At 45.9% G+C, this 22,157-nt stretch overlaps 1 protein-coding gene across 2 annotated transcripts in view; it reads right to left on the bottom strand.

Annotated features, from left to right (window-relative positions):
- CCDC77 (coiled-coil domain containing 77) overlaps positions 1 to 22,157 on the bottom strand; it is a 203,437-nt gene that overhangs the window by 88,910 nt on the left and 92,370 nt on the right. For both annotated transcript variants that reach the window (XM_069228128.1, XM_069228129.1), the window contains one exon: positions 15,071 to 15,323. In XM_069228128.1, coding sequence (XP_069084229.1) covers positions 15,071 to 15,323 — 253 coding nt within the window. The remainder of the gene's footprint in view (positions 1 to 15,070; positions 15,324 to 22,157) is intronic.

A 22,157-nucleotide genomic window follows, 5' to 3' on the forward strand; every position in this document is an offset into this window, starting at 1 on the left:
AACAATACGAAGGGCGGGGCGGGATGAGGGGCGGAAACTCCCGAAAGGGAAGGGTGTAGCCTTTTCCCACAACACTGAGAACCCAAGTGTCCGACGTAACAGTCTCCCATTTGGTGAGAAAATGCTGTAATCTTCCCCCTACAGGAGAGGAGTGAGTGGGAAATGGTGGAAGCCTAAGGCTGCTTCCCCTGCTGCACCCCGCCAGAGGATGAGGAAGAGGCAGAGTGCTGCTGAGAGGCTCCCCTGGTGCGGACCCTACCCCTCCCCCTAAAAGATCTATAGGGGTGGGAAGAGGCAGGTTTCTGATATCTTCCCCGAAAGGAAGAGGAGGAAGAGCCACGCCCAAATCCACGAAACCTCCTGAAGAATCTGGAAGAGGCCGTGGAAGAAGGAGCTTGGAGTCCCAACGACTTAGCCGTGGCCCTGCTCTCCTTAAAACGCTCCAAGGCCGAATCAGCCTTAGCCCCAAACAGTTTGTCCCCATCAAACGGGAGATCCAACAATGTGGACTGTACATCTGCCGAAAAGCCCGAGTTACGTAGCCAGGCCTGTCTCCTTTCCACCACAGTTGTGCCCATTGCTCTGGCTACCGAGTCGGTGGTATCCAGTCCCGTCTGGATAATTTGGGTCGCAGCAGCCTGGGCATCAGAGACAAGATCCAAAAGACCCTGGGGAAGCTCTGTAAACGAAGAGGAGATGTCATCCATCAGAGCATGAATATACCTCCCCAGGATACAGGTCGCATTAGTGGCTTTTAACGCCAGACTGCAGGACGAAAAAATCTTCTTCGACTGCGCCTCTAGCTTTTTTGAGTCTCTGTCCCCAGGCACCGTCGGGAAAGAACCAGGCGCTGATTTGGACGAACAGGAGGCCTGCACAACCAAGCTCTCCGGCGTAGGGTGCCTAGATAGGAAACCAGGATCAGTTGGAGCCGTCCGATACCTCCTGGCCACGGCTCTGTGAACTGCTGGGGAAGATGCCGGCTTCTTCCACACCTCTAAAACCGGATCCAGCAGAGCGTCATTAAAAGGTAATAGAGGCTCCGCCGCGGCTGAGGCCGGATGCAACACCTCTGTCAAAAGGTTTTGTTTCGCCTCCACCACCGGCAAAGGCAGGTCCAAAAAACTAGCTGCCTTCCGTACCACTGTATGAAAGGAAGCAGCTTCCTCGGTATATTCCCCCGGGGACGAAAGGTCCCACTCAGGGGAAGTGTCCAGCCCACTGGCCGACTCCAGTCCACGCAGCCCATCACCCGAGTCCTCTAGCTCTCCTTCCTCTAGGGCTCGTTGGTACTCCTGCTCCTCTAGTACCCGGAGAGCACGCCTCCTTGAATGCAGTCGTTGCTCAATCCGCGGAGTCGACAACACCTCCGCCGAAGTCGGAGATCGGCGCCGATCTTCCGAAGCCACCGACGCCGCATCCGGCGCCACAGGTAACTTCGGCGCCGACTGAAGAGCAGATGAAACGGATGGACCCACCGGAGTCACAGGCCGAAATCTCGACGTCGACGGGATGGAAATCCCTGGGGCCAATCCCTCCGAAGCCATCGGAGCGGCCACCGGCGCCGACACTGGCGCCGAGCCCACGTTCCCAAACGGGAGAAAGGGCATAAAGGGTGCCGGCCGAAGAGGCGCAGGATCACCCAAAGAAAAGGCCAAAGGCCCAGCCGGAGCACCCCCTGGAGCCATCTGTTGGAAGATGGCATACATCGCATTCAAGAATGCGGAACTATCGGCTCCAGGGGTGGGAAAAGCCGGATACTGGGGTGCCTGACTCGGAGGCGACCCCGACGCCGGCCTCGGCGTCTGCGCCGGAGAAAACACCTGAGGCTCCAATACCTCAATCACCGACGCCTGTCCAGGCGAAGTTGGAGACGTCGGAGAGAGCAACGGCGTCGAAGGATGCGGCGTCACCGTGGGGCTGACCTCCCATGTCCTCCGGCGCCGATCCGGAGACCTGGAACGAGCCTCCCTTGAATGACGCCGAGATTCTCTACGGCGCCGGGAGTCTCGATGACGCCGATGTCTTGGAGAAGACTTTTTCTTGTGATGCTTCTCCTTTGATTTGGCCATAAACAGCTTCGCCTCGCGTTCTTTAATGGCCTTCGGATTCATGTGCTGACACGAATCACAAGTCGAGACGTCGTGGTCGGAGCTCAAACACCAAAGGCAATCGGAATGAGGATCCGTCACCGACATCTTGCCTCCACACTCACGACAAGGCTTAAATCCAGACTTTCTCTGCGACATTATTTCCACAGAGAAGAAGTACGCAGCAAGATATACACTGTAACCGCAAGAGTAACAGTTGCTCCCTCGAAGATAACCGTTTCGAATGCACGGAAAAAAGGGAACTGACGTCCGCACGTCGTCGAGGACCTCTTATTGCCTGTATGACGTCAGACGGCGTCGCGTGCGAGACAGTGACGTCCTCGTCGACGTGCAGAGACTAGTAAGAAGATTTCCGTCGAATGCTGGCGCCATGGGAGTATTCATGAGGTGAGGAATCCACAGGTAGTTGTATCCATCAGAAAGTGATATATATTTAACAAATTTACAAATGTACAAGTTTATTTTTCCCAACTTATAACGGCTACAGGCTCCCGGGGAGGTGGGAGTGCGCATGTGAATCTGCAGCGTCTCATGCCACGAACAGATGTACACTGGGTAAGTGACATTTTCCGTTCGATGCCATGTGTAGCTGCAGATACACATGCTGTGCATAGACTAGTAAGCAGTTATCTCCCCAAAAGCGGTGGTTTAGCCTGTAGGAGTTGAAGTTGTTTGAAATAATGTTCGTAATACTGCCTGTTCTACTGTGGCTTGTTGTGTTGTTAACACATCCACACAGTAATGTTTTGTGAATGTATGAGGTGTAGACCATGTGGCTGCCTTACAGATTTCTGTCATTGGTATATTTCCTACAAAGGCCATGGTGGCGTCTTTCTTTCTAGTGGAGTGTGCCTTTGGTGTAATAGGCAGTTCTCTGTTTGCTTTAACATAGCAGGTTTGAATACACTTAACTATCCATCTGGCAATACCTTGTTTGGATATTGGATTTCCTGCATGAGGTTTTTGAAAGGCTACAAACAATTGTTTTGTTTTGCGAAACTGTTTGGTTCTATCAATGTAATACATTAGTGCTCTTTTGATGCCTAATGTATGTAATGCTCTTTCAGCTACAGAGTCTGGTTGTGGAAAAAATACTGGGAGTTCACAGTTTGATTTAAGTGGAACGGTGATATAACCTTTGGTAAAAATCTGGGATTTGTGCGTAGAACCACTTTATGTTTGTGTATTTCTATAAATGGTTCCTGTATGGTAAATGCTTGTATTTCACTTACTCTTCTAAGAGATGTTATAGCTATTAGGAAGGCTACTTTCCATGTTAAGTATTGCATCTCACAAGAGTGCATGGGTTCAAATGGTGGAACCATGAGTCGTGTTAATACAATATTGAGATTCCATGAAGGCACTGGTGGTGTCCTTGGGGGAATGATTTTTTTTAGCCCCTCCATAAATGCTTTTATGACTGGGATTCTAAAGAGTGATGTTGAATGTGTAATTTGCAGATAGGCAGAAATTGCTGTGAGATGTATTTTAATGGATGAAAAAGCTAGCTTAGATTTTTGTAAGTGTAATAAGTAGCTTACAATGTTTTTTGTTGACGCATGTAGTGGTTGAATTTGATTATTATGACAGTAATAAACAAATCTTTTCCATTTATTAGCGTAGCAATGTCTTGTAGTAGGTTTCCTAGCTTTTTTAATGACCTCCATACATTCTTGTGTAAGGTCTAGATGTTCAAATTCTAAGACTTCAGGAGCCAGATTGCTAGATTGAGCGATGCTGGATTCGGCTGTCTGATCTGTTGTTTGTTTTGAGTTAACAGGTCTGGTCTGTTTGGTAGTTTGACATGAGGTACTACTGACAGGTCTAGTAGTGTTGTGTACCATGGTTGGCGAGCCCAAGTCGGTGCTACTAGTATTAGTTTGAGTTTGTTTTGACTCAATTTGTTTACTATATACGGAAGGAGTGGGAGAGGGGGAAAAGCGTAAGCAAATATCCCTGACCAACTCATCCATAACGCATTGCCCTTGGAGTGAGGGTGTGGATACCTGGACGCAAAGTTTTGGCATTTTGAGTTTGCTTTTATTGCGAATAGGTCTATTTGCGGTGTTCCCCAGTTTTGGAAGTAAGTTTGCAGTATCTGGGGATGAATTTCCCATTCGTGGGTCTGTTGGTGATCTCGACTGAGATTGTCGGCCAACTGGTTTTGAATTCCTGGGATGTACTGTGCTATTAGGCGAATGTGATTGTGAATCGCCCAATGGCAAATCTTCTGTGCTAAGAGACACAGCTGTGATGAGTGTGTCCCCTCCCTGTTTGTTTAGGTAATACATTGTTGTCATGTTGTCTGTTTTGACAAGAATGTGTTTGTGGGCTATTATCGGTTGAAATGCTTTCAATGCTAGAAACACTGCTAGTAGTTCTAGTTGATTTATATGAAGTCTTTTTTGTTGAGTGTCCCATTGTCCCTGGATGCTGTGCTGGTTGAGGTGTGCTCCCCACCCTACCATGGAAGCATCTGTTGTGATCACGTAGAGGCACTGGGTCTTGGAAAGGCCGCCCTTGGTTTAAATTTATAGGATTCCACCATTGAAGCGAGGTGTGTGTTTGGCGGTCTATCAACACTAGATCTTGAAGTTAACCCTGTGCTTGTGTCCATTGTGTTGCTAGGCACTGTTGTAAGGGCCGCATGTGTAATCTTGTGTTTGGGACAATGGCTATGCATGAAGACATCATGCCTAGAAGTTTCATCACTAACTTTACTTGATACTGTTGGTTTGGGTGCATGCTTTGTATTACGTTTTGGAATGCTTGTACCCTTTGTGGACTTGGAGTAGCAATCCCTTTTCCTGTGTTGATTGTTGCTCCTAAGTATTGTTGTAGTTGACACGGTTGTAAGTGTGATTTTAGGTAGTTTATTGAGAACCCTAGCTTGTGAAGGGTTTCTATGACGTATTTTGTGTGTTGAAGACACTGTTTCTGAGTGCTGGTTTTTATTAACCAATCGTCTAGATACGGGAATACGTGTATGTGCTGTCTTCCGATATGTGCGCCTACTACTGCAAGGCATTTTGTAAATACCCTTGGTGCTGTTGTTATCCAGAATGGTAACACTTTGAATTGGTAATGTACTCCTTGGATTACAAACCTTAAGTATTTCCTGTGTGAAGGATGTATGGGTATATGGAAGTATGCATCCTTGAGGTCTAATGTTGCCATGTAGTCTTGTTGTTTGAGCAGGGGAATTACGTCTTGAAGTGTCACCATGTGAAAGTGATCTGATTTGATGTAAAGATTTAGTGTTCTGAGATCGAAGATGGGTCTCAGTGTTTTGTCTTTTTTTGGTATTAGAAAATACAGGGAATAAACACCTGGTCCTTTCTGATGGTTGGGTACTAGTTCTATTGCCTCTTTCTGCAATAACGCTTGGACTTCTAGTTGTAATAGATCCAAGTGCTGTTTGGACAAGTTGTGTGCTTTTGTAGGCACATTTGGTGGTAATTGTAGGCATTCTATGCAATAACCATGTTGGATAATGGCTAGGACCCACGAGTCCGTAGTTATGTCTTCCCAATTTTTTTAATAATCTGTGAGTCCCCCCCCCCACTGGTGTTATGTGTTGGGGATTTGTGACATTGAAGTCACTGTTTAGTTTGGGGGGGGGGGGGGTTTGGGCTTTGGAATTTCCCTCTTGTTTGAGGGAACTGTCCACCTCTATATTGTCCCCGAAAGCCTCCTCTTTGGTATTGGCCTTGGTATGTGGGTCTGGTCTGTGAGGTTGAAGGCTCTGTGCTTTGGGCTCGAAACCCCCCTCTAAAGTGTGGCTTCCTAAAGGTGCCTCTGCTCTGTGGGGTGTAGAGCGCGTCCATGGCTGTGGCTGTGTCCGTGTCTTTCTTTAGCTTTTCTATAGCTGTATCCACCTCTGGCCCAAACAACTGTTGTCCATTAAAAGGCATATTAAGCACAGCCTGCTAGATCTCTGGCTTAAATCCGGAGGTGCGTAGCCATGCGTGTCTTCGAATAGTGACCGCCGTGTTTACTGTTCTGGCGGCTGTGTCCGCTGCGTCCATAGCCGATCATATCTGGTTGTTGGAGATACTTTGGCCCTCCTCCACCACTTGTTGTGCACGCTTTTGAAACTCTTTGGGAAGATTTTCAATGAAATGCTGCATTTCGTCCCAATGAGCCCTGTCATATCTTGCCAATAAAGCCTGTGAATTGGCAATGCGCCATTGATTGGCTGCCTGTGCTGCAACCCTTTTCCCTGCTGCATCAAACTTTCGGCTTTCTTTGTCGGGTGGTGGTGCATCCCCAGAAGTCTATGAGTTTGCCCGTTTCCGGGCTGCCCCTACTACCACTGAGTCAGGTGTTAGTTGTTGCGTGATGTACACAGGGTCCGTAGGGGGAGGTTTGTACTTCTTCTCCACCCTAGGTGTAATGGCTCTGCCTTTGACGGGGTCTTGAAACACCTGTTTCGCGTGTTTTAACATGCCTGGTAACATCGGCAGACTCTGGTATTGGCTATGTGTTGATGACAGGGTATTGAATAAAAAGTCATCCTCTATAGGTTCTGCATGCAGTGCTACATTGTGAAAAATAGCTGCTCTGGACACCACCTGCATGTAAGCAGTACTTTCTTCTGGTGGTGATGGTCTTGCCGGGTAGCAATCCGGACTATTGTCAGGTACTGGTGCTTCATATAGATCCCATGCATCTTGGTCATCCTGGCTCATCCCTGTGTGCGTTGGTGATTGCATCATTGGGGGTGTGGCAATTGGTGACAGTTGCGGTGAGTGCTGTGGCGAAAAACGTGGTGGAGTTTTTTCTTTAGCCACTTTTGCTTTTGGCTGTTTTTCTGTTTCTTGGAAAGCGAGTTTCCGTTTTAATTTAATTGGGGGAAGAGTTCTTATTTTCCCTGTGTCCTTCTGAATATGGAGCCTTCTTTGTGTGTAGTCTGGCTCTCCCATTTCTAATTCTTGTCCAAATTTATGGCCTTGTAGTTGTGAGGAAAGGCCTTGTTCTTCGGAATAGCAGCTCTGTTTCCGCTCCGAGGCTGGGTGTTTCGGCACCGAAACCTTTTCCGCAGTCTTTTTCGGCTCCGAAGCCACCTTCTTTGGTTTCGGGGTGGCGATATCTCGTTGCCGAGTATGGTCGGAGCCAGTATCTCGGTGCCGAATATACTCTGTGCCGGTATCTCGACCGGAGTCGGATGTCTTCGACACATGTGTGCCCTTTTTCGGTGCCAATGGTTGGTCACCGTGTTTACAGGTTAAGCCACGGCCTGCCGGCGGTGGCGTCCCCTGGGCTTTCATTATTTTAGTGTGAGTTTTGGCCGGGGAAGTTTTACTCACGGTTTGTTTCCTCGCCGGCTGCTCACTTTCGGCCTCGTCCGAATCAGGAATGGAGAAAAGTCTCCTCTTCAACGTCGTGGTGTCCTGCCGGCGTCTATGCCATTTGAAGCCTTCGAGCTCTCCGGTCCCGTAGCGTCTTCTTCGACCGAAATGCCCGACAGGCCTCGCAGGTATCCTCTTTGTGTTCGGGGGACAAACACAAATTACAGACCAAATGCTGGTCTGTATAAGGATACTTATTGTGGCATTCGGGGCAGAAGCGGAATGGGGTCCGTTCCATGAGCCTTCAAGACGCACGCGGTCGGGCCGACCAGGCCCCGCCGGGGAATGGAAGCCCCGAAGGGCTACTGGAGCTCTTCTTTTATTCGGTGTCGATCTGCTATTACTAACCCGATACCGAACGCAAACAATACCGTCGAATTTTCCGAGAGTTAACTAACTTTCCGAACCGAAACACGGAGCGAAGAGGAACACGTCCGAACCCGATGGCGGAAAGAAAACAATCTAAGATGGAGTCAACGCCGATGCGCAATGGAACTGAAAGGGGAGGAGTCCCTCTATCTCGTGACTCGAAAAAAGAAAAAGAAAAACAACTTGTAACACTCAGAGCCCAACACTAGATGGCAGGATAATGCACAGCATGTGTATCTGCAGCTACACATGCCATCGAACATTATATATATATATATATATATATATATATATATATATATATATATATATATATATGGAAAATGTCACTTACCCAGTGTACATCTGTTCGTGGCATTAGTCGCTGCAGATTCACATGCTGTGCACATCCCATCCCGCCATCTGGTGTTGGGCTCGGAGTGTTACAAGTTGTTTTTCTTCGAAGAAGTCTTTTCGAGTCACGAGACCGAGGGACTCCTCCCATTTCGACTCCATTGCGCATGGGCGTCGACTCCATCTTAGATTGTTTTCCCCGCAGAGGGTGAGGTAGGAGTTGTGTATGCTAGTAATAGTGCCTATGCAATGGAGTGAATGCGTATGTACATAATGAAGTTTCAAGTAATATATTTACAAATGTACAAATGTTTAAGATCTACTTCTAAACGGCTACAGGCTCCCGGGGAGGTGGGTGGGCGCATGTGAATCTGCAGCGACTAATGCCACGAACAGATGTACACTGGGTAAGTGACATTTTCCGTTCGATGGCATGTGTAGCTGCAGATACACATGCTGTGCATAGACTAATAAGCAGTTATCTCCCCAAAAAGCGGTGGTTCAGCCTGTAGGAGTTGAAGTAGTTTGAAATAATGTTCTTAGTACAGCTTGACCTACTGTTGCCTGTTGTGCAGTTAACACATCTACACAGTAGTGCTTGGTAAATGTATGAGGCGTAGACCATGTTGCTGCCTTACATATTTCGTTCATTGGAATATTTCCCAGAAAGGCCATGGTAGCACCTTTCTTTCTGGTTGAGTGTGCCTTTGGTGTAATAGGCAGTTCTCTTTTAGCTTTAAGATAGCAGGTTTGAATGCACTTAACTATCCATCTAGCAATGCCTTGTTTTGAAATAGGATTTCCTGTATGAGGTTTTTGAAAGGCGATAAATAGTTGTTTTGTCTTTCGAATTAGTTTTGTTCTGTCAATGTAGTACATTAGTGCTCTTTTGATGTCTAATGTATGTAGTGCTCTTTCAGCTACAGAATCTGGCTGTGGGAAGAACACTGGTAATTCTACCGTTTGATTCAAGTGGAACGGTGAGATTACTTTTGGTAAAAATTTAGGATTGGTCCGTAGAACAACTTTATTTTTGTGTATTTGAATAAATGGTTCTTGAATGGTAAATGCTTGAATCTCACTCACTCTTCTTAGAGATGTGATGGCAATTAAAAATGCAACTTTCCACGTTAAGTATTGCATTTCACAAGAGTGCATGGGCTCAAAAGGTGGACCCATGAGTCGTGTTAAGACAATGTTGAGGTTCCATGAAGGAACTGGTGGTGTTCTTGGTGGTATAATTCTCTTTAGGCCTTCCATAAACGCTTTTATGACTGGTATCCTAAATAATGAAGTTGAGTGCGTAATTTGCAGGTAAGCTGAAATTGCCGTAAGATGTATTTTAATGGAAGAGAAAGCTAGTTTTGATTTTTGCAAATGTAGTAAGTATCCTACTATATCTTTTGCAGATGCGTGTAAAGGTTGAATTTGATTATTATGGCAGTAATAAACAAATCTTTTCCACTTATTTGCATAGCAGTGTCTAGTGGTAGGTTTTCTAGCCTGTTTTATGACCTCCATACATTCCTGTGTGAGGTCCAAGTGCCCGAATTCTAGGATTTCAGGAGCCAAATTGCTAGATTCAGCGATGCTGGATTTGGATGTCTGATCTGGTGTTTGTGTTGTGTTAACAGATCTGGTCTGTTTGGCAGTTTGATATGAGGTACTACTGAAAGGTCTAGTAGTGTTGTGTACCAAGGTTGCCTTGCCCATGTTGGTGCTATTAGTATGAGTTTGAGTTTGTTTTGACTCAACTTGTTTACTAGATATGGAAGCAGTGGGAGAGGGGGAAAAGCGTACGCAAATATCCCTGACCAGTTCATCCATAGTGCATTGCCCTGAGACTGATGTTGTGGGTACCTGGATGCGAAGTTTTGGCATTTTGAGTTTTCTTTTGTTGCAAATAGATCTATTTGAGGCGTTCCCCACATTTTGAAGTAAGTGTTCAGTATTTGGGGGTGAATTTCCCATTCGTGGATCTGTTGGTGATCCCGAGAGAGATTGTCTGCTAACTGATTCTGAATCCCTGGAATAAATTGTGCTATTAGGCGAATGTGGTTGTGAATCGCCCAATGCCATATTTTTTGTGTCAGGAGACACAACTGTGTCGAGTTTGTTCCTCCCTGTTTGTTTAGGTAATACATTGTTGTCATGTTGTCTGTTTTGACAAGAGTGTATTTGTGGGTCAATATGGGTTGAAATGCTTTCAGAGCTAGAAACACCGCTAACAGTTCTAAGTGGTTTATATGAAACTGTTTTTGCTGAATGTTCCATTGTCCTTGGATGCTGTGCTGATTGAGGTGTGCTCTCCACCCTGTCATGGATGCATCTGTTGTTATTACGCATTGTGGCACTGGGTCTTGAAAAGGCCGCCCTTGGTTTAAATTTATACTGTTCCACCATTGAAGCGAGATGTATGTTTGGCGGTCTATCAACACCAGATCTAGAAGTTGACCCTGTGCTTGTGACCACTGTGATGCTAGGCACTGTTGTAAGGGCTGCATGTGCAACCTTGCGTTTGGGACAATGGCTATGCATGAGGACATCATGCCTAGGAGTTTCATTACTAATTTGACCTGTATCTTCTGGTTTGGATACATGGCTTGTATTACATTTTGGAATGTTTGGACTCTTTGTGGACTTGGAGTGGCAATCCCTTTTACTGTGTTGATTGTTGCTCCTAGATATTGCTGTGTTTGACACGGCAGAAGGTGTGACTTTGAGTAATTGATTGAGAAACCTAGTTTGTGTAGGGTTTCTATGACGTAATTTGTGTGTTGTGAACACTGTTTTTGCATGTTGGTTTTGATTAACCAATCGTCTAGGTACGGGAACACATGTATTTGCTGCCTTCTGATGTGTGCAGCTACTACTGCTAGACATTTTGTAAAAACTCTTGGCGCAGTTGTTATTCGGAATGGCAACACTTTGAATTGGTAATGTATCCCTTGGAATACAAACCTTAGGTACTTTCTGTGTGAAGGATGTATTGGTATATGGAAATATGCATCCTTTAGATCCAGTGTTGTCATGTAGTCTTGTTGTTTGAGCAGTGGGATTACTTCTTGTAATGTAACCATGTGAAAGTGGTCTGATTTGATGTATGTATTTAATATTCTGAGATCTAGTATAGGTCTTAGAGTTTTGTCTTTTTTGGGTATTAGAAAGTACAGTGAGTAAACTCCTGTGTTTAGTTCTTGTTTTGGTACTAATTCTATTGCCTCTTTTTGGAGCAATGCTTGAACTTCTAATCCTAGAAGATTTATATGTTGTTTCGACATACTGTGTGTTTTCGGTGGGACTGTTGGAGGGAATTCTCGAAATTCTATGCAATAACCATACTGGATAATTGCTAGTACCCAAGTATCTGTTGTTATCTCCTCCCAATGTTTGTAAAATTGGTTAATCTTCCCCCCACAGGTGTTATGTGATGGGGATGGGTGACTTGTGAGTCACTGCTTATTTTGAGGACTTTTGGGGCTTTGGAATTTTCCTCTACCTCTTTGGAATGGTCCCCCTCTATATTGCCCCCGAAAACTTCCCCGCTGATATTGGCTTTGGTAAGTGGGCCTTGTTTGTGATGTTGTGGTTTCTGTAGGTTGTCCTCGAAACCCTCCCCTAAAAGGTGTTTTGCGAAAGGTGCCTCTGCTCTGCGGGGAGTAGAGTGCGCCCAGGGCTTTTGCTGTATCAGTGTCCTTCTTGAGTTTCTCAATAGCAGTGTCGACTTCCGGCCCAAACAACTGCTGTTCATTAAATGGCATATTTAGCACGGCTTGTTGAATTTCTGGCTTGAAACCTGACGTGCGGAGCCATGCGTGCCTTCTTATTGTTATTGCAGTATTTACTGTCCTTGCAGCCGTATCTGCTGCATCCATTGAAGACCGTATCTGATTATTAGAGATACTTTGTCCTTCTTCCACCACTTGTTGTGCTCTTTTTTGGAACTCCTTGGGTAAGTGTTCTATCAAATGTTGCATCTCATCCCAGTGCGCTCTGTCATATCTTGCCAAAAGCGCTTGTGAATTGGCAATGCTCCATTGGTTTGCTGCTTGTGCTGCAACCCTTTTGCCTGCAGCATCAAATTTGCGACTCTCTTTGTCTGGAGGTGGTGCGTCTCCCGAGGTATGAGAGTTTGCTCTCTTACGAGCTGCCCTGACAACTATTGAGTCTGGATTTAACTGCGTTGTAATATAAACAGGATCTGTTGGCGGTGGCTTGTATTTTTTCTCCACTCTTGGAGTTATGGCTCGGCCTTTAACAGGATCTTGAAAGATTTGTTTTGAATGTTTTAGCATTCCTGGGAGCATAGGTAGTCTTTGGTACTGGCTATGAGTGGAGGTTAGCGTGTTAAACAAGAAGTCATCCTCAATTGGTTCTGAATGCAAGGTGACATTATGGAAAGCAGCTGCCCTTGCGATCACCTGTGTGTAAGATGTACTGTCCTCAGGAGGGGACGGCCTGGTAGGGTACGAGTCTGGGCTGTTGTCCGATACTGGAGCATCGTAAAGGTCCCATGCATCGGGATCATCTTGACTCATGGCAGTATGAGTCGGGGAGTGCATCAGTGGAGGAGTTGCTACTGGTGATGTGTGCACTGATGGGGGTGGAGAAGGTGGTGGAGTTGTTTTCTTTGCCACCTTTGCCTGTGGCTCCTTGTCCTTTTCGTGAAAGGCAAGTTTTCTTTTTATCTTAATTGGAGGAAGAGTGGTTATCTTCCCTGTGTCTTGATGAATGTGGAGCCTCCTTTGAGTATAGTCTGGCTCTACAGCTTGAAGTTCCTCTCCAAATCTATGTTTTTTCATTTGGGAGGCCAATCCTTGTTCCTCTGTATAGGAACCTGTTTTCGGCTCCGAGGCTGGATGTTTCGGAACCGAAACTTTTTCGGAGGTCTTTTTAGGCTCCGAAGAAACCTTTGTAATTTTCGGCGTGGTGGTGTCTCAATGCCGAATTTGTTCGGTGCCGCTGTGACGGTGCCGAAATTTCTCAGAGCCGATGTCTCGGGTCCGAGATTGCTGTGTGGCGGTATCTCGACCGGAGTCGGATGACTTCGACACCAGCGTGCCCTTTTTCGGTGCCTTGGCTCGGTCACCGCTTGTTTGGGTTAAGCCATGGCCTGTTGGCGGTGGCGTCCCCTGGGCTTTTGTTGACTTGTCGTGAGTCTTATGTTTCGACGTCTTACTCACGGTTTTAGGCGTTTCTTCGGCCTCGAGCTCTTCCGAGTCCGACTCTTGGATAGAGAAAGCTTCCTCTTCTTCCTCGAAACGCTCTTGTTCTGTCGGCGTCGACGACATCTGCAGTCTTCTGGCCCTTCGGTCTCTTAACGTCTTTCTGGACCGAAACGCTCGACAGGCCTCACAAGTATCTTCCTTGTGCTCTGGGGACAAACACAAGTTACAGACCAGATGCTGATCCGTATACGGATACTTGTTATGGCATTTTGGACAGAAGCGGAATGGGGTCCGTTCCATCAGCCTTGAATTCACACGTGGCCGGGCCGACCAGGCCCCGACGGGGGATCGAAAAAACCCCGAAGGGCCACCGGAACTCTTCTAAATTCGGTGTCGATCTGCTGTAACTAACCCGATACCGAATGCAAACAATACCGACGTTTTTTCCGAGATTCTAACTAACTTTCCGACCCGAAACACGGAGCGATAAGGAACACGTCCGAACCCGATGGCGGAAAAAAAACAATCTGAGATGAAGTCGACGCCCATGCGCAATGGAGTCGAAATGGGAGGATTCCCTCGGTCTCTTGACTCGAAAAGACTTCTTCGAAGAAAAACAACTTGTAACACTCCGAGCCCAACACCAGATGGCGGGATGGGATGTGCACAGCATGTGAATCTGCAGCTACACATGCCATCGAACACACACACACATATATATAAAAGAAACAAAATGTACCTTGATTGCAGTGCCGATCCGCTCGTCCGTCCCTGAATGCAGGAACAGTCTCCAAGCCTGCCCTGCAACCAATCCTAACACTGTTTTCATGCTGCTGGCAGTATGAAAGCAGCGTTGGGATTGGACAGAACAGCCAAGCAGCGCACTCCGAGGCAGAATGCAAGTCTCTGCCTGCTCTCTCCAACCCAGCAATGTAGTGCCTGCGTTGCTGGGTTGGAGAGCCCAGTGCGCATGTGAGTTTGGCAGGCCTCGTCTCCGTCACAGCTCCATTGCCCCTGGTCCTTTTACAAAAAATTATAATAAACAAAGTTTATTATCGTTTTCTTGTAAAGGTTTTGCAGCTGCTACTGCTGCTGGTGAGGAGGAGGGCGGGCACGCTCCCCCACCATAGCGGAGGAGCTGCCCCGGCTTCCAAATAAGTATCTACTGACCTACAACTGATAACCATTATTGGTGTCATAATGTGCTTGTAATCTGCTTACATTACTCCATGTCACCATGGGGAAATGTAACCACTCTTGGGCTTCTAAAAACAACCTGATGCATTTTAGAAGTTGGAGTTTTTGTTCACTTCTATTGAAACAACCTTCCAATAGTTTGTGCAGTTAAAGGCCAGCAATGAAAACAAGGTGTGAATGTAATCCTGTGACACAGCCAGTCAGATTACATTAAGACTATACAGGAATGGGGTGCAATATTGTGCCACTGCCAGCCTGAGTATATCATGACCAAGCTAGGAGTGCATTTGGAAATGTCAGTATGTTCACGTATCTGGTCACAGAAGAGGTCAATTAGAAAAAGTGTCACTGTCCCATTTGCCTTTTGCATGGATTTCTAAAAGTGCTTCTGCCAGACCTATATAATACAAACCCTTTGGAGCTAATGTTACTTTATATGACAGCCCAGTTAAGAAAGTAAGGATAGGATAGAATAAAACAAAATTAAGAAATAAAATAGTATAGCAGTTTCATATAGCTATGCTGAGATAGTTTTTTTTACCTTACGCTCCTCACTTTGTGTGATGCGAATGTCTGTTTCTGCCTGCGAGAGGCGCAAGATTTCCTGATCAAGTGCTCGCACTCGCTCTCGCTCTGGTTCCCTAACTGCGTCCAGGCGCTCTTTACACTTGTCCAGCTCCCTCAGAAGGCGATCCTTCTCAGACATCCATAGTTTCTCGTTGGCCCGGCAATCAAACTTCAGTTGCAGGAAATCCTTAGTACTTTCGTACAACAGGTTTTGTGTTTTGTTGAGCCTGCAGAAAATTGCCAGAGTGTTAACATATTTTAGAGGCCTAATTATGTAGTTCTGTACTTCCAGCACTCCACTGGTTTACTTCTTTCCGATGTGCATTTTTGAGTAAATCAGTATTGTTTTTAATAAATCTGTCTGTTAATATTTTCACCCTTGCTCTTCTTCACATTTGATATTGCTTCAGCAAGAAACATTTGTTAATTTGCGAATGTTTTAGCCTTCTCATCCTTTGCAACAACTGTCACCAATCAACATATCAAACAAAGAAATTTGGTAATGATTTTTCTGGTGCATACTCTAACAGCAGATTTCTCAATTTGAGAATATCCCTAAGTGCCAGATAGGATCTTGAGATTTTTTTTTAAGTGATGCTCCTATACATCAGGAGGATCTGCAGTGGCTCTGTACCACTCTGGAAGTAAGAATGCAACCACATATAAGCAATTCCGTGCACCCACAGACTATCCATATGCTGCATTCTAACCTGGGATCATTTTCTAAGTACAAAAAGACACACTGTTGAACAGGGAGGTTGGGGGCAGAAAGAGATCTGAGGGTAGATAGTATCCACCAGAAAGAGTGTTTTCAAAGATAAATAACGTTCTTCAGATGGATACTTCTGAGTGACTTTTACAACAGACAGCAAAGCAATACCTCTAAAGGTGGTGAGTGGATTCAGACCAAAACATCTTGAAGAACTAAGGGGGCAAAATTCCTTCCCACAGGACCTTACTGTCGAGGTAGTAGTGCTTTTTAAACATCTCCACTGACACTCATGTTGCCACCTGTCAGATGTCCAAATCAAGCACTCCTAGGCCAATGTTGTTGTGGTGGTCTTGGCCTTGAGTGTGGCCTTGTAGGCCTTCAAGGAGCTGGGTATTGGCCAGTGCCTAGCAGATTTTGATACAGAGGAACGTCCACCTTATCAAGGTCCTCATCAGCACAGCCTTCCCTTTCTTTCCTCCAGATAAACCCAGAAACAGCTGATTGTCCATGCATTGGCCTTTTGCACAATAGATGTAAAGGTTTAGGGCCCTGTTAAGGTCAAGTCAATAGAGTGTTTGCTCTTCTGAGGGGGAAGGTGGAACAAAACACACTAGCAAAGTAACTGACTGCCCAACATGGAGGGGAGAAGCAACCTCTGATATAAAGGCCACCCTGGTTCTTGTAACAAAATGTCTGGAAAGAAGGGGGTGAAGGGCAATTGCACCGAAAGAGCTGGTAGTTTACTCACTCAATGTGCCGATGTAATTGCAATAAGAAAGCCAGTGGGTGTGCACATGAGGAAAATAAAGACCAAGTTCAAGTCCCATTGTGGCAAAACAAACGGTTTGGGTAAACATATTAGCTAAATCTTTAATCAAAGGCATGACAACCAGGGATTTGAACAATGACAGTTGATCAACCAACACACTAAGGCCAAAAGAGCCAACAAATAACATTTCAGTGTGCCCTCTGCAAGCCCTTGCTGGACTAATAAAGAACGAACAAATGAACATCTTAAAGTTTGGCTTGTAAAGGGTTGGAGTTATAGGCCCGCACTAGACAAAACATTTATCCCAGCACAGACAGATTTTGTTGAAGGGGGGTCTGGCTGCAAGGATGACATCATCCACCTCATTAGGCAAGTCAAAAGCAATCATATGCCACTACTTAGTCTCCAAGAATGGAGGTGTAGGTTGTGGAGACTCAGATGCAGGCCCTGCCTTGTTGCTGAGACAGGATCTAGTCCCAAAAGTTTGGCCTGATCAGCAGCTCTGGAGGCCACACACTTCTGGCCCAGCCCATGGCTATGAAAAAAGACTTTCACCGTGTCCATCCTGAACTTTCTCAAAACTCCAGGCAGGAGAGGTAGTGGTGGAAACAGGCACAATAGTCCTTCATTCGATTCCAGTTGGACGGTATCGCCAGAGGGCCTTGGAGAAAAGGAACCAGGACCCCACTATGCCATTCTTGTTTCAGTATCACACAGCGGATGTGTTGTCCGTGAGAACCTGCACCAGCCTCTCTTTGATGGATGCCATGAAGGCTTATAGGGTTACGTGGATTGACTAAAGCTCAGGCAGATTGATTTGAAGGTGGCTCTTCACCAAAGACTAGATGTCTCTAATCTCCACCAGGTGATCTCGCCTTCAGTGTCTGTCACAGCCGTGAAGGGTGGACAACACAGGTCAGCTTGGTGTTCAGCGTCCACAAAAGATACTGCCGAGTTGTCTCTTGCGAGATCTAGATGGAGTCAGAGCAGCAACCTAGGCACCAGACCTACTGAAATCGGAGGTTACACTGCAGGGTCCACATAGGTCATCTGACATTTGGGACAAGGAGGTTGCACGAGGGCATCATTCCAAGAAGCCTCACAGCAGTCTTCATCAACACCCAGAATTGACCCTGAAATACTGGGCTCAAATCCTAAACGTCCTGGACTCGCTGCGGCAGACATAAACCCTTCAATAGCACTATGTCCAAAATAGCCACAAAGAAGGGAATCTTCTCCATGAGGCCCATGTGAAACTTCAGCTCATTGATGGAAAATCCCAAGGACGTTGGCCATCTTCTGGAGGTGACGTATGACTGAGTGCAACAAGCCTGCCTTCAGCAGTCATTTGTCAAGGTACAAAAATACATATATCCACGCCCACCACCATCACTTTCGTAGACACACAAGGAGCCAAGATTAGGTCAAATGGGACCATAGTAAATTATTCCTGGCCTATTGTGGAGTGTTCTTCCAAAGGTCACTGTGGAGTAGGGGCAATGATGGGGGAAAGAAATAAAAGGCAAGACATAGCCCCTTTGTAAAATGTATAAGCACCATCTGTCTGACATGATGGACCTCTATATAGGGAGGAAATTATGTATTCTGCCTTCTATCAACCATGCATGGATTTCTGAGGTCAAACTAACTAGCTGCTGCAGCAGACGAGGATGAATAAGCAGATTTCTCCTCCTGCTAGTGCAAAATGTTTCGGCTGTTGCCATGCCTTGCACCTCAAAAGGCCTGGGACGTTGCTGTAACTGTTTTGGAGGGTAGGTGTTCTGTGCAAGACAGCACCTAGCGGTAGCCCTTAGATGTACTGTATAGGGGTAGAAATTGCTTGACTCGCAAGAACAGCTCAAATGATCTAGCTGTGGCACAACTGTCTTTAAATTGTTCCGCCACAGAACTTTCTGTGAATACCCTGGAGCCATCAAGGGGCATGGCAATTAAGGACGCATGCACATTCCCTGAAAACTCAGTTGGTTTCATCAAGCGTGCCGTCTGAGCATGACACTGGTGCCAATAGCTCTGCCTAAGTCATCAGTAATGTCCAGGCCAGCTCGGACCACAAACTCTGTAGCATCCTATAATGTGATGTTTGGGCAAAATAGGCACAGGGATCCTAAGGGAGAGCTGACAAGATTGTGATGCCATTATTATACAATGTGTGGGTGAACCATCCCAGGAGACCGCTGTGTTAATTGATTTTGAGGACTAAATTAGCAGAGGAAAATATTCCTTTTTTGAAAGTATCAATTATGTTCGATTCCCTGTCCAGAAGATTGGATTGGAAAGGAATTGACCTTACTTGTCGATGCCTGAACTATGTGGCTGCACGGTGATAATGTTTGGTTAGGAAGTCCAAGTCATGGGCATAGCTTGGACCAATTTGGTATAAAAACATCTGTAAGGACTTTTCATTGAAACGCAGTAATGGTTCAGATGAAGACAATTTAGAAAAATTCCAGCCAACACATTTGTCTGTCTCAGTAGAGGGCGATTGAATATCTAGAGTTTCAGCTGCCCTTTTGGCCACCACTGCAACCAAGACACTTTCTTCCACAGAGGTCTGTGTAGAAAGTCTAGCTCGATTTCAGGAGATGTATGCAGCCCACTGTATTTTTAAGGTCTAAATACAAGCCAACAAAAGTTTAATCAGAGGGGAAGTAAGCTGTCCGCCTCCCCATTTTCATCAGCGTCCTGAGGGGCATCAGGTGTGTCCTGCATATTATCCGTAGAGCATCAAGTCTCTGATAGTACTGGTGTTGTGGCAGAGGCCTTAGATTAGTCAGGCTGCATACCAACTATTTGTGCCTTTGTGGTCTCATAGAATAACATGGGCCAAAATCATTTTAGGGTCAGAGATCAGGATCAGATCTTGAGCAAAAGACTGCAGATTTGGAGTCAGTGTCGGCACAGAAAGAAATGACATGCACCCTGGTACCAGTATTGATGCCAGGACCACAGACTGTTTGGGCCTGATAGTGGGTTCAAAGGGGCAGAGTAGCAGACGTCTTACTGGAGTCCCCTGCAGCTCAATGCAACCCAAAATCGCATTAGAGGGAACTGGAATAGCACTGAAGATTTACAGCATGGCTTCGTTGAAGGCTGCTGTGGGGTCAAAGACAGCCTAGAAAATTCAGGATACGTCAGGACCAGTTGTGGGACTGGGACCAGTTGGTGTAAATAGCTGAATTTGGGTGTCCCCAGAGAAGAAAATAAGCTACTTGCCTGTAACTGTGGTTCTCCAGTATTGGTATCTTTTATAGATTCACATGCTTGAATCATTCCCCGTCGTGGAAGTGGGAGTTTCACGGTACACAGAAAGCAGTAGATCTAATTTTTACCATTGAAGTCAAAAGAAAAATACATTCACTTTCATAGCTTATTAGTGTCATAAGAAAAGACCCAAAGTCCAGCCAATCAGGTGAGACAACTCTTTAGAACCCTCAGCACAGAGGCTCCAGCCTCTCAGATTTTCTAGCACAAGTGATGTATAAAAGAAACATGAAGTGAGCCTCTATGGGGAGGAGGGTGGGTCGCATGTGAACAGTGTCAAAAGATCTAGCTATGGCTCTCAACAAAGGTCCAATATGCCTGAGCCATCTCCCGACAAATGCCACTCTTGATCTGCCAGATGACGTCTTCTGAATTCTTCCACTCAGGTGGTCAGAGACCATGAAGATGTTCTGGTGCTCCATCTCTCTACAGAGACACAAAGCCTTGTGGCAAAGTACCATGGACCCCACTCCACCCTTCTTGCTGCATTACTGCATGGCAGGGGTGTTGTTCCAAAGAACGAGCACCAGCCACCCTCTGCTGTATGGCAGGAAAGCATTCAAGGCCATTCATGACCCAGGCCTTCAGTAGGTTGATGTTGCGCCAGCCCTCCAGTGAAGAGCAGAGGCTTCTGATCACTACCTTTCTCAAGTGGCCTCCTCAACCTGGTAGTGAGGTGTCATCTGCAGTGTTGACTCCGAGTAAGCGAGGGAAAGTGGACTGCCGCAGGACAGATTGTGAGTGGTCAGTTAAGACTGCAAATGTTTGACTGTTTCGTCAGAGACCTGGACAGTGTTCAAAAGAGTGCCTTGATGCTGTGCCCATTTGGACTTTAAGTTCTATTGGAGGACTTGCATGTGCCACCTACCATAGTGGCAAGGAAGACGCACTTGGCTGAAAGGCCAAGAATCTTCATAGCTACCCACCCAGGAACGAGCCTGAAATATCAGATTCATACACAAACGGCTGGACTCATTAATGTGGAGGAAAAATCTTGAACTCCTTCACATTCAGGATCGTCCCAATCAAAGGAAGCTTATGTGATTAAATCATATTGGCTCTTTGATGGTAAACCCCACCAACGTTAAGACTTCCTCAATAGTCCGCAGGTGGTCCATGAATGACTTCTGCTAGCAGCAGCCAGTCGTCGAGGTACAGGAATATAGGAACTCCCAACCGCCGAAGGGCAGCAACCATCACTTTAGTGAACAAGGGAGGGGTCAAGACGAGGCTGAAGGTGAGCACGACAAATTAAAAATGCTCCTGCCTCCCTCTCCCTGAACTGCAGGTAACACCTGTGGGACTGCAGAACGGGTATATGAAAATATGCATCCTAAGACACTAATCAGTCTCCTGGGTCCGGGGCACAAAAGATATGAGCCAGTGTGGGCATTTTCAACTTGCCCATTCACATGAAGGCTTTCAGGGGTTGGAGATCCAACAAAGGCTTGAGGCCGCTGTTCTTTTTCAGAACAAGGAAATAGTGGGAATAACAACCCCTTGTGTTTTTCTAAATTGGGTGCCAACCCTATGGCAACATTGGCGAGCAACAGGCACACCTGCCACAGCAGGAGGGGACAGGTACTCTTTTCTGCAAAAGTAGTATCCACATTGGCGTTTTTTTTAAATAAAAGGCAAGTCTGGGGGAAAATGGGTTCATAAACAAGTGCCATGTTATAGGACTTTAAGAAGATCAGGAACAATGTTTTGTTTTGGACATGATGAATAAAAATTTCAAGTAAGCTCAAAAAGTCAGGGAAGAAGTCATGTATCCTTTTCAACTCTGAAAAGATTTTAAAATATAATAACAAAGAGGTACTAACCAAAGGTGCTATCTTTGGGGTGTTGCCAACATAGCATACTATGTGGTACAACAGCAACAAAATGTCCAGCTATATCGTGCTATGTTTGTTTGCTAGGTCAAACACATTTTTTGACCATCAATAACTCGTCGAACCATCATGCAATGTTGTGGACCCTAAATGGTTCTGTGACAAGTCGATTATAGCGACTGTCCCATTTGTCTTCTTGAGGTAATTTTACATTACCAATGCTACTCGGTTTGATCCTAAAATATGAAGGGATGTTTTAAGGGTGCAATACAAGAGCCCACGCACTAATACAGAATAGCTAGTTTCATTGTACATGATCTAATGCGTAGACAGAATGCGACACTAGGAACCAAAATGTTTTCCACCCCCATCACCTCTGCCAGTATGTGTGCCAAAGGCTTCTGTTCTAGGGCCTGCTTGCTTATACCATACAGACGTCAATCCTTAAAAAAAAAAATCACCACTC

The sequence above is a fragment of the Pleurodeles waltl genome, chromosome 4_1, assembly GCF_031143425.1.
Source record: "Pleurodeles waltl isolate 20211129_DDA chromosome 4_1, aPleWal1.hap1.20221129, whole genome shotgun sequence".
Classification (NCBI taxonomy): Eukaryota; Metazoa; Chordata; class Amphibia; order Caudata; family Salamandridae; genus Pleurodeles; species Pleurodeles waltl.